The 13,189-nt window shown below is 39.2% G+C and overlaps 1 protein-coding gene across 1 annotated transcript in view; it reads left to right on the top strand.

The window, feature by feature from the left end:
• Window positions 1–13,189, top strand: part of SLC26A8 (solute carrier family 26 member 8) — an 84,682-nt gene that overhangs the window by 11,697 nt on the left and 59,796 nt on the right. Inside the window, exons 4-6 of the mRNA XM_030803457.1 lie at window positions 1,100–1,239; window positions 10,814–10,930; window positions 12,989–13,170. Of these exons, the coding sequence (XP_030659317.1) occupies window positions 1,100–1,239; window positions 10,814–10,930; window positions 12,989–13,170 (439 nt within the window). The remainder of the gene's footprint in view (window positions 1–1,099; window positions 1,240–10,813; window positions 10,931–12,988; window positions 13,171–13,189) is intronic.

The following is a 13,189-nucleotide window of genomic DNA, read 5'->3' as shown; positions in this document are numbered from 1 at the left end:
TAATCCTAGCACTTTGGGAGGCCAAGGCGAGCAGATCACCTGAGGTCAGGAGTTCAAGACCAGCCTGGCCAATGTGGTGAAACCCCATCTCTACTAAAAATACAAAAATTAGCCAGGCATGGTGGCGCATGCCTGTAATCCCGCTACTCAGGAGGCTGAGGCAGGAGAATTGCTTGAACCCGGGAGGCAGAGGCTGCAGTGAGCCAAGATTGTGCCACTGCACTCCAGCCTGGGCGACAGAGCAAGATTCCATCTCAAAAAAAAAAAAAAAAGTCTCTGGACATTGCCACATGTACATAGGGGAACAAAACTGCACCTAGTTGAGATCTACTGGGCTAAAGGATAATAAAGTTTTATTTTATAAAGTTGTTTCCTTACATAACTAAGTCCTTAAGCACAGGACTTCATATTCTCTATTTTCTACTAATTTCTACATGTCACAGGTCAAGGCCAGACAGAGTAAATGTTTAGTAAAAATTTTAGTTCCATGCTCTCCTCTCCTCCACAGAGGGTCATAATTAGAAAGAACACACTTTGTGCACCTGCCTCGCACTTGGGGACTCTCCTAATTGGGAATAACATGAATGTGTTAACTGCCCTTCCACCTATCAATGTCACACCTCAAAACACTGTCCTTGTCAAGAGAAAACAACAGCAGTCCATTTTTCTACTGGCAAATTGCTAGGTTTAATTCTTCCCAAATATCCTGTAAAAACACAGAACTGATTACATGCTGGATGTATATGGCTTAGTTCTTGACATATACATAGCACTTGGTTCTGAAGCTAAGGTGATTTAGTCCCCCAGGGAACATGTGGCGATGTCTGGAGACATTGTTACTGTTAGCTGTCACAGCTGAAGGAGGGAGTTCTACTGATATCGAATGTGTGAATGTGTAGAGACAAGGGATGCTGCTAAACATCCTGCAATGCACAGGACAACCCAACAACAAAGAATTATCTGGTCCAATATGTCAAACTGTCATTAGTGCTGACAAGACTCTGCTTTTTCTTGGCTATGTGGGCCAAATGCCTTTTCTTGGCTATGCGGGCATTTTCTTTGGAGAAACTAACCAAGTCTCTGCTCTTCTCTCTCACAGCTGCTCATGGCACAGGTTCCTACGATGCATGCTTACAATCTTTCCCTTCCTAGAATGGATGTGTATGTATCGATTAAAGGATTGGCTTCTGGGAGACTTACTTGCTGGTATAAGTGTTGGCCTTGTGCAAGTTCCCCAAGGTAAGGAAGATATGAAGCCTGTTCATCCAAAGACAATGTATCAGACCTTGTCCACATGCCCAGGGTAAACAATTACTTGTGCTACATGAATAGAAAAAAATATTGAATTTTATTCACAGCATTACCATTTGTTCCCTTATCTGCCAGATTTCTAACCTCTCCGGGGTTGTTCCAAAAGACTTAGTTTACTTTAGACCCTTGAATGCTTTCCAGAGTACTTGTAACACCCACTCTTTGTTATTTTTTCCCTTAACTAGTTATTTCATACTCATGACTATAATACATCTCACTTGGCATTGGTTTTACCTAGACAGGGGAAGGATAGGCCGGGCACAGTGGCTCATGCCTGTAATCCCAGCACTTTGGGAGGCCAAGGCTGACAGATTGCTTGAGCTCAGGAGTTCCAGACCAGCCTGGCTAACATGGTGAATCTCTGTCTCTACAAAAAAACACAAAAATTAGCGGGGCCTGGTGATGTGTACCTGTAGTCTTAGTTACTCTGGAGGCCGAGGTGGGAGGATCACCTGAGCCCAGGAGGTCGAGACTGTAGTGAGGAGTGATCACACCACTGCACTCCAGCCTGGGCAACAAAGCAAGACCCTGTCTCAAAAAAGAAAAAAAAAGGTGAAGGATAGGAAACATAGCATGCCAGCATCTCTCCAGCAAGTGACAAGCAATCCAGTGCCCACTCTTTGGTCTTCCAAGTAGCAGTTCAGATGTAAGACAACAAGATCACACAGATAGGTGTGGGAGCTTATCTGGGCTTTAAAAACTCATTTCCCAAATAGGAATCAACAACTTTGTAACAGTTCCATAAATATTGCTTCCAGAGTCCCACAATGGACAAGTCCAGTCATAAGAGTCACTATGCTCAGAGAATCCCAAAGGTAGGGCTTCCAACTGGATATTTATCTTTCATTCGCAGTCCTCTTGGTCCAGATGGAACATACTATTTGGGTTCATTTTTACCATAAGCAATTCTGCCTGGTAACACAGCTGACATTCTACCATTATAAGGTTTCCAGGGAAACAGAGCTAGAAAGTTAACCCCAGATCAAATTCATCCTCAAAAAATAGAATGGGTTTTATAAATCCTTTACTCACAGTAGTTTATAGTTCCCCAGATAGTCTTTAAATATCTCCATTTCTCTATTTTTCTGAGGCTCAACAGACAGGGTTGAAGCTTGTGATCGGGCAGGTTGTGGATAGCACAAAAGAGGTCAAGAACATGAACAATTTGTGGCTGAAATCCAACTCTAACACAGCACTGTTATTGGGGAAAACAGATGACTTTTTAAATCTTTGTTTACTTATTTGTTTCTAAATTATCAAATAGTAAAATTGGCTTTTTTTTCCCCTTTTGGTGTATACTCAGATTGATTTTAACACACTTGGCTGGGACCGGTGGCTCATGCCTGTAATCCCAGCACTTTGGGAGGCCTGGGCAGGCAGATTGATTGAGATCAGGAGTTTGAGACCAGCCTGGGCAACATAGTGAAATCCCATCTCTACTAAAAATACAAAAATTAGCTGGGCGTGGTGGCACGCACCTGTAATCCCAGCTACTTGGGAGGCTGAGGCAGGAGAATTGCTTTAATCCAGGAGGTGGAGGTGGCAGTGAGCCAAGATCGCACCACTGCACTCCAGCCTGGGTGACAGAGTGAGACTCCATCTCAAAAAAAAAACAACAACAAAGAAACACATATGTAGATTTGTGTAACCACCACCACAATTGATGCAGAGCAGTTCCATCACCTCCAGAACTCTCTTATGCCATGCTTTTTAAGTCACATCCCCCCAATCTATAACCCCTAGCAACCATTGATCTGTTCTCCAGCACCATAATTCTGTCTTTTTGAGCACATCATATAAATGGAATAATACAGTATGTAAATTTCAAAGGCTGGCTTCTTTCATTATGCATTATGCCTTTGAGATTCACGCAAATTGTTGTGTGTATCAATAGTTCATTTTTATTGCTTAGTAATATTCTACTATATGGATATATCGCAGCTTGTTTATCCATTCACTTGTTGATAGAGATTTTGTTTCCAGTTTCGGTCTCTCACAAATGAAGTTGCTGTGAACATTCATGTACAGGTTTTGAGTGAACATAGTTTTCATTTTACTAAGCTGGAGCTGGATCGCTGGTCACGTGGTATGTGTATGTTTAACTTTATAAGAAACCACCAAACTGTTTTCCAGAGTGGTTTTTCTCCCATTTTACATCCCCACCCGCAAAGCATAAGAATTTCATTTCCTCCACATCCTCATCAGCAGTTGATATTGTCAATATTTTTAAAATTAAACTTTCTATTTTGAGATAATTATAGATTCACATGCGTTTGTAAGAAACAACAGATAGAACCCATGTACCCTTTACCCATTTTCCCCAATGGTAATATCTTGCAAAGCTATGGTTCAGTCTCACAACCAGGATATCAGCATTGTTTCAGTCAAGATAGAGAACACTTTCACCACCACAAATATCCCTCAAGTTGTCTTTTTATAGCCACTACTACCTGCCTCCTGTCCCTAACTCCTCTTAATCCCTAGCAATCATTAATATGTTCTTCACTTCTATAATTTTAACATTTCAAGAAAGTTATCTAAAGGGAATCATACAGCATATAACCCTTTGGTATGGGTTTTTTCCCTCATAATTCTGTGGTGATTCATCCAGATTGTTGTATATGTGAATTGTTTATAACTTTTTATTTTTGAGTAATAGTCGATGGTATAGATGTATCACAGTTCATTTAAACATTTACCCATTGAAGGATATCTGGATTGCTTCCAGGCTTTGGTATTACATATATAGATGATATGAACATTCATATGCAGGTTTTTTGTTGTTGTTGTTGTTGTTGTTGTTGTTTTTGAGAGGAAGTCTCGCTCTGTCACCCAGGCTGGATGGAGTGTAGTGACACGATCTTGGCTCACTACAACCTCTGCCACCGGGTTCAAGCAATTCTCCTGCCTCAGCCTCCTGAGTAGCTGGGATTACAGGCACACACCATCATGCCCAGCTAGCTTTTGTCTTTTAGCAGAGATAGGGTTTCACCATGTTGGCCAGGCTGGTCATAAACTCCTAACCTTAAGTGACCACCCACCTTGGCCTCCCAAAGTACTGGGATTACAGGCGAGAGCCACAGCGCCTCGCCTCATGTGCAGGTTTTTAAAATAAATGTTAAGTCTTCATTTATCTGGGATAAATGCTTAGAAGTGTAGTACATTGCTGGAGTATATAGGAGTTGCCTGTTGCCTTTTTTCACCAACCTGTTTTCCAGAGTGGCTTAACATATTACATTCCCACTAGCAATCTATGAGTGATCCAGTTGCTCTGTATCCTCACCAACATTTGCTGTTGTCACTATTTTTTATTTTAGCTATTCTGATAATCATGTAGTGATATCTCATTGTGGTTTTAGTTTGCATTGTCTTAATTGCTAGTGATATTTAACATCTTTTCATATGCTAATTTCTATCTGTTGTTTTCATAAAATGGCTCTTCATGTCTTTTGCCCATGTTCTAGTTAAATTCTGTTTTTACTATTGAGATCTGAGAATGCTTTGTAGATTCTGGATACTAGTTATTTTGTCTTTTGTGTTTTGCAAATATTTTCTCCCAGTCTGCAGCCTGCCTTTTCATACTCTTAACAGTCTTCCAGAGCAAAAGGTTTTGATTTTAATAGACTCATTTTTAGTATCTTTTATTTTAGCCATTCTAAGAAGTATGTAGTGGTATCTCATCATTGTTTTAATTTGCATTTCCCTAATGGTTAATGAGGTTGAACATCTTTTCATGTGCCTAACTTGCAATCCTCATATCTTCTTTGAAAGGTTTGTGCAAGTACTTGGCCTATTTTTCCACTGAGGTTTTATTTTTTTCTTATTGTTAATTTTTGAGCTTTTGTTTTGTTTTGTTTTGTTTTTAGAGACAGGATCTTGCTCTGTCACCCAGGCAGGAGTGCAGTGGTATGAACATAGCTCACTGCAGTCTGGAACTCCTGGCCTCAAGCATCCTCCTGCCTTGGCCTCCTAAAGTGCTGAGATTACAGGCATGATGAGCCACCATGACCGGCCTCAACACCATTTTTTTTTTTTGAGACGGAGTCTTGCTCTGTCACCCAGGCTGGAGTGCAATGGTGCAGTCTCGGCTCACTGCAAGCTCCGCCTCCTGGGTTCATGCCATTCTCCTGCCTCAGCCTCCCGAGTAGCTGGGACTACAGGCGCCCGCCACCACGCCCGGCTAATTTTTTGTATTTTTAGTAGACACGTGGTTTCACCGTGTTAGCCAGGATGGTCTCGATCTCCTGACCTCGTGATCTGCCGGCCTCGGCCTCCCAAAGCACTGGGATTACAGGTGTGAGCACCACTGTGCCCAGCCTCAACACCATTTTTAAAGAATATCCTCCAGTGAATTGTTTTTGCACCTTTGTCAGAGATCAAATAGGCATCTTTTGTGTGAGTCTCCTAAATTTTCTTCATTCTGTTCCATCGATCTATGTGTCTATCCCTTTACCAATACCATGTCTTGACAGTGAGTTTTAAGGTTGAGTGATATGCTTCCTCCAGCTATTTTTTTTCCAAAATTGTTTTAGCTATTCTTCCGTATTCATTTTATAATCAGCTTATCTAAATTTACCAAAAAAGGCTTTTGTTTAGATTTTGATGGGTATTCCATTAAATCTATAGATCATTTCAGGGAGAATTGGCATCTTTATTATGTTGTCTTCCAATCCATGATTATGTGTGTCTCTCCATTTATTTAGGTCCCTTGATTTCTTTCATCAGCCTTTTGTAGTTTTCAGCATAGAGATCCTATGTGTTTTGTTAGATTTGTGCCAAAGTATTTCATTTTAGGGGTTTAAATGATGGTTCAGTCTCCAATTATTCATTGTTTGCATATAAAAATGCAATTGATATTTGTGTGTTTTTCTTGTATCCTGAAACTCCTTTATTAGTTCTAAGAATTTTTTGTAGATTCCCTGGAATTAACTACATTGACAATCATGTCATCTGTTAATAGGGACAGTTATGTTTATTTCTTTTTAATATGAATGGCCTTTATAACTTTTTATTGCTTGTTATACTAGCTAAGACTTCCAATACTATGTTGAATAAGGGTGGTGAGAATAGACATTCTTGCCTTGTTCCTGAACATAGGGGGAAAGCATTCAGTCTTTTACCACTAAGTATGATGTTAGCTGTAGGATTTTTGTTGATGTCCTTTATTAGGTTAGGGAAGTTTTCATCTACTCCAGTTTGCTGAGAAATTTATCATAAATCAATGTTGTATTTTGTGAAATGATTTTTTGCATCTATTGATATGACCATGTGGTTTTTCTCTTTAGATGATTAATATGGCAGGTTACATTAATTGATTTTTTTGAATATTGAACCAGCCTTGCATTCTCAGAATAAGAGAGTATTCACACTAAGTTACCATATGTGCTAGTTGCATTCCTGCAAAAAGAAATTTTCATGTGGCAGCTACAACCAAAATGGCCCATTTGTATTAATATAGTCACTTTATTTCTATGAATAAAATTTCTAGCATATTCCTATGGTGCTGCAATGAGACAGCTAAACTTGGAATTGATGCTTTAACTATGAGTCCCCTGCCGGTTTCTACTTATATTTAAATAAAGACCAAAGTTGGAGGATATCTCATTGCTAAATTAAAAAGTCATCAGTATAATCTTGTATCAAAATAAGAATGGCATTAGAGTAATATCTAGCATTCACCACAACACCTAGCACATAGTAGGTACTCAAAAGATATCTGTTGAATAAAAATGATTACATAGCTGGTTATGGTAGCTCACACCTGTAATCCGAGCACTTTGGGAGGCTGAGGAAGGTAAATCACTTGAGGTCAGGAGGTCGAGACCAGCCTAGCCAATATGGCAAAACCCTGTCTCTACTAAAAATACAAAAATTAGCCAGGTGTAGTGGTATATGCCTGTAATCCCAGCTACTCAGGAGGCTAAGGCAGGAGAATTGCTTAAAACTGGGAGGCAGAGGCTGCAGTAAACTGAGATCACACCACTGCATTCCAGCCTGGGTAACAGAGCAAGACTCCATCGGAAAAAAAAAAAAGATTACATAGCTATATGAATGAATGCATCCAACCAGCTCTTAATACTTGGTTAAGGGATTGAATATTAGTTTAATTGATGTGAATAATAAGATAATTTGTAGTGTGAATAATTCAAAAATTGTACTTACATTTGAATACCTGATGACAATAATTTTATTCAAATGAAACAAAAATACTATATGATGAAGACCTTATTAAAAAGGTGCTGGATCTTCCTTACAGTAGAATTCCAATTTATAAATGTAGAATTAAAGAAGAAAATACAAAATCACCTTCATGAAAATACTACAGTAATAATTGTACATAAAATCTACCCAGTGGATGCTAAAACCAGTGGGTGAAAATTTACAAACTAAGAAACAGGATTTGCATACTTTCAAAGTATCTCCCTCGAGATATTTATTAACTACCCCACTACTTTACAATAGAAAACCTAGGAGAAAATAGCTCAACTAAGTGATTAATGTGAGCATCACCAGTAGTAAAATATATGAATATCATGACTCCTGTGATATGATACAATAAGAAAGATACAACATCATTTCTGTAGTATTCTTGCCAAAAGCGTATAACCTTAGTATAATCATAAGGAAATATAAGACAAACCAAAATTGAGGAGTATTTGACAAAATAACTGATCTATTAATACTCTTTTAACGTGTCAAAGTCATGAAAGACAGGTAAAAATTACGGAACTGTTATAGATTGCAGGAATAAGGGGAAATAACCACTAAATAAAATGTGAGACTCTGGATAGAATCCTAGAACAAAATGAAAGACATTAGTAAAAAAACTCATGGGATTCAAATAAAGTTTTTAGTTTCTAATGTTAATTTCCTAGTTCTGATCAATATACTATGACTATATAAAATGTTAATATTAGGAGAAGCTGTGGAAGGGATATATGGAAACTGCATTATTTTTGTAACTTTTCTGTAATTCTAAAATTAGTTTAAAATTTTTGAAAATTTTAAGTTGTTGGAAAGTTTGGAAATTTTAATTCTCTCTATTTCACTATGGCCTAAGCTTAAATGAGACTAGATAACTTAATTCTCAGATTGTTAACCTAGTAATTCTCTTACCTTCCCAGCATTGGTTAGTTATATAAAACTAACAAAAGATTTTCTCTTCATGCTACACATTGCTTTTCAAGAGTAAATGGGGGCCGGGCATGATGGCTCATGCCTGTAATCCCAGCACTTTGGGAGACCAAGGTAGGCAGATCGCTTGAGCTCAGGAGTTCAAGACCAGACTGGTGAAACCCTTGTCTCTACTAAAAAAAAAAAAAACATTTAACTAGGTGTGGTGGTGCAAGCACCCGTAGTCCCAGCTACTTTGGGAGGCTGAGGTGGAAGGATCACTGGAGCCTGGGAGGTTGAGGCTGCAGTGAGCCAAGATCCTACCACTGCACTCCAGCCTGGGTGACACAGCAAGACACTGTCGCAAAAAAAGAAAAAAGTAAATAGGGGCTATTCAACATTATAATGGAGTGCATACGCAGTATATTAAAGCAAGAAAAAGAAGTACAAAGTGTAAGAATTATAAAGGAATAAAGCTTCATTATTCACAGATGATTTTTTATGCAAAGAATTCAAAAGAATATAAAGAAAATTAATACGAGTTTTTAAAAGCAAAAAAAGATTTTAAAAAGGCATAAAAAATAAAAGAAAAACAAAGAAAATAATAAGATTTTATGAATGTTGCTAGATACTAAATCAGCATATAAAAATCAATTATGCTTAGGTGCAATGGCTCATGCCTATAATCCTAGCACTTTGGGAGGTTGAGGCGGGTGGACTGCTTGAGCCCAGGAGTTCAAGACCAGCCTGGCAACACAGTGACACCCTGTCTCTATGAAAACTACAAAAAGTTTAGATGGGCATGGTGGTGCATACCTGTAGTCCCAGCTACTTGAGAGACTGAGGTGGGAGGATTCCCTGAGCCTGGGAGGTTGAAGCTGTAGTGAGCTGTGATTACACCACTGCACTCTAGCCTGGGCAACAGAGCGAGACTCTGTCTCAAAAAAAAAAAAAAAGAAATAAAATTGTCTTCAGTATAACTCTTAATATAAAGTTCAAAATGGGAGCAAATTAAACTATATTGTGTAGGGATATGTACACTACTGGTAAAGAAAAGCAAAGAAATAGGCCAGGCGCGGTGGCTCACGCCTGTAATCCCAGTACTTTGGGAGGCCGAGGCGGGCAGATCACGAGGTCAGGAGATCGAGACCATCCTGGCTAACACAGTGAAACCCCATCTCTACTAAAAATAGAAAAAAATTAGCCGGGCGTGGTGGCAGGCACCTGTAGTCCCAGCTACTCCGGAGGCTGAGGCAGGAGAATGGCGTGAACCCAGGAGGCGGAGCTTGCAGTGAGCCGAGATGGCGCCACTGCACTCCAGCCTGGGCAACAGAGCTAGACTCCGTCTCAAAAAAAAAAAAAAAAAAGAATACCAATTGGCCATTGTGGATCATATTAGGGACCCTCTACCACAACAATCATTTGTAAGATAATCAGGGAAATTTGAACACTGAGTGGATAATGATGATATTGTACTTAAATTAGAAGAGTATTATCATTTAGAGACACATACCAAAATATCTACAGATTAAATAATCAAATGCCTTGGATTTGCCTCAAAGTAATATAGGGCGAGAGAGGAGTAGAAGCATAGATTGATTATGGGTTGACCATTGTTGAAGTGGATGATGGGTATATGGAATTCATTATACTCTATTTTTGTATATGTTTGAAATGTCTTATAAAAAGGAGCCTTGCTTATCTAAGACAATAAACCACCTCACTAAATTCATAACTGAATTTAGATGAGTATATCGGTATGATGTAAATTGAGGACAGACTCTTAGGGAAGGAAATAGGGGCTTGAAACATCAAAAGGATGACACTATGACTGTTAGTCCATTTGCTTCAAAATTTCCAAATTCTCATGGTGCTTCTTAGAAAAGAAAGTAAGTATTAGAGAAGCAACTGAAGGAAGAGGCTGCAGTGATTGGCCTATGGAAGAGAACCAACACATACCAACTTCAAGTCAGTGAAGTGTGATTCTTGCCTTGCTCTCCAGTTTTATCTTCAGCCCTGGAGAATTCCCAGGGCCTGCTTGTGCTAGACTAGGAATAAGGATGGGGCTGCTTTTGAGCTGTTGGAATTAGGGGTCTTATTGCTGTGGTATTTGCTTCACATGCTTAGTATTAAGACCTGACAGTGAATGATGTTTCAGCCTATGATATTGAATTGAAGTGTAAAAGCATGTGGCAAAATAGGAAGAGAAGCTAGGAATCAAAGAAGATAATAAAAAGTGCTAATGAAGGACCATATGTCCAGAAATACTATTACCACACTCAGTCAGCTATACACATGGATGATTTTTATTTTAAATATTCTTTACAGTTTTTATTTAAGGTGACTTTTAAAGACAAGCTGCTTTTTCTTAAATTATCTTGTTTTTCAGGCCTGACACTTAGTTTGCTGGCAAGGCAACTGATTCCTCCTCTCAACATCGCTTATGCAGCTTTCTGTTCTTCGGTAATTTATGTAATTTTTGGATCATGTCATCAAATGTCCATTGGTGAGTTCAGCACTGAAATACACATGCGGTGGACGAAGTTTCCATCTTGATCATATACTTATTGCTAAGGAACCCAACATAAAGCTATCTTTAAGATAGAAAGAAAGGAGGCAGGAGGTGGACATTCTATCCATACAGTTAGTGTTCAGATTGTAGAAATAAATACTTCTAGTGTATCATTATTGTCAACACCAGAAAACAGGCCAGCAAGATGTTTACCAAAGAAATTAAAGGGCAGAGGTACTTTCCTTAAGAAATCACCATACATTAGAATCTGACTTCCCTCAACCCAGAAGATCCAGAAATGATTGTGTCAATACTCCTAGAGCAGATACTTCCTTCATCTGAACCATAATAACCAAGCTCCATGGGCTGACTTGTAATACAGCATGCCAGCTTATTAATTTACAGTGAGAAAATGTTATCACAGTAATCAAAACACTGACTTCCATAGGATAAATACTTCCCTTCCCTGAGTCAAAAGTCCATCTACTAATTTATAATTAGAAATAACTATTACAGAGGCCAGACTAATTAAAGGTCATATGATCAGCACATTTACTTCACCTAGGTGAGCCTGCATAGAAATCAAATCACAAAATTCCCCCGTAAGTTTAGAAGGTCATTGCCAACATTTACTCAGTGATGTACCTTTTCCTGGATTTCTCCACTGAACTGACCAATCCACCAACATTTACCATTCTGAATGACACATTCTTTATATATGTCTCTATGTTCAGTCTGATTAACATCCCATCCTTCCAGATGTGAAGTGCTACTTTTCTAAGAATAGCTTGGCCGGGTACAGTGGCTCAGGCCTGTAATCGCAACACTTTGGGAGGCCGAGGCAAGCGGATCACGAGGTCAGGAGTTTGAGACCAGCCTGGCTAACATAGTGAAACCCCATCTCTACTAAAAATAGAAAAAATTAGCTAGGCATGGTGGCGGGTGTCTGTAATCCCAGCTACTTGGGAGGCTGAGGCAGGAGAATTGCCTGAACCTGGGAGGTGGAGGTTGCAGTGAGCCAAGATTACTCCATTACACTCCAGCCTGGGCAACAAGAGCGAAACTCCGTCTCAAAATAAATACATAAATATTAATAATAAAAATAAAGAATAGCTCGTGTCTTTATTCAATCCACTATGTGTTGATTTTACATTTGAACACCAAGAAAACAATTTTATTCCTGTATTTCCAAGTTTCTGAGGAACCTCACAATCATTTCCAAATACTTATAATAAGGGTTGTTAGAGATTTATTTACGTTAGGTAAATTTAAAGTTAAGATGTATCTTTGCTCTCTTATGTGTTATGACAATATGAGGACTAAACAAAATAATGTTTGAAATAAGTTTAATTTACCTCAGTGTCAGTATTATTTTTCTTCCTATTGTTATTGATTGCTTCGTTTTCTTTTTTTTTTGAGATGGAGTTTTGCTCTTGTTGCCCAGGCTGGAGTGCAATCACGCCATCTTGGCTCACTGCAACCTCCGCCTCCTGGCTTCAAGTGATTCTCCTGTCTCAGCCTCCTGAGTCGGTAGGATTACAGGCATGCACCACCATGCCCAGCTAATTTTGTATTTTTAGTAGACACGGGGTTTCTCCATGTTGGTCAGGCTGGTCTCAAACTCCTGATCTCAGGTGATCCACGTGCCTCGGCCTCCCAAAGTGCTAGGATTACAGGTGTGAGCCACCATGCCCGGTGATTGCTTTGTTTTCTAATATTTACACTGCCATCTCACTTTTAACCTTCTCTAAGAGCAGACACAGCAGCTGAGCCTGACACCCATTTCAGTCAACTTCTCTATTGCACTCAACATACCCATAACACAAAGAGACTAAATACCTAAACCACCACCATCTAAATTCCATGAGTTGGTCACAATATGTGGAGGCACAGTTCTCTTTCTTGATCTTTCTTACTTCTCAATGGCCACTTTCAAATGAGAAAAGTTATTCAGTTGAAGGACAATTCGGAATTCAACCATACCTTGCTTTTGTCAGTATCAGTTTACCTGGACTTGAAACTTCACCTTCTGCCTAACATCTTCTTCCATAGGTTCCTTCTTCCTGGTGAGTGCTCTGCTGATCAACGTTCTGAAAGTGAGCCCATTCAACAATGGTCAACTGGTCATGGGATCTTTCATCAAGGATGAGTTTTCTGCCCCCTCCTACCTTATGGGCTATAATAAATCCTTGAGTGTGGTGGCAACCACAACTTTTCTGACTGGGATTATTCAGGTAGGATCTGAGTCTTCAA

This window comes from Nomascus leucogenys, chromosome 22a (genome assembly GCF_006542625.1).
Source record: "Nomascus leucogenys isolate Asia chromosome 22a, Asia_NLE_v1, whole genome shotgun sequence".
Classification (NCBI taxonomy): domain Eukaryota; kingdom Metazoa; phylum Chordata; class Mammalia; order Primates; family Hylobatidae; genus Nomascus; species Nomascus leucogenys.
This window is presented reverse-complemented; position numbering and strand designations above follow the sequence as displayed.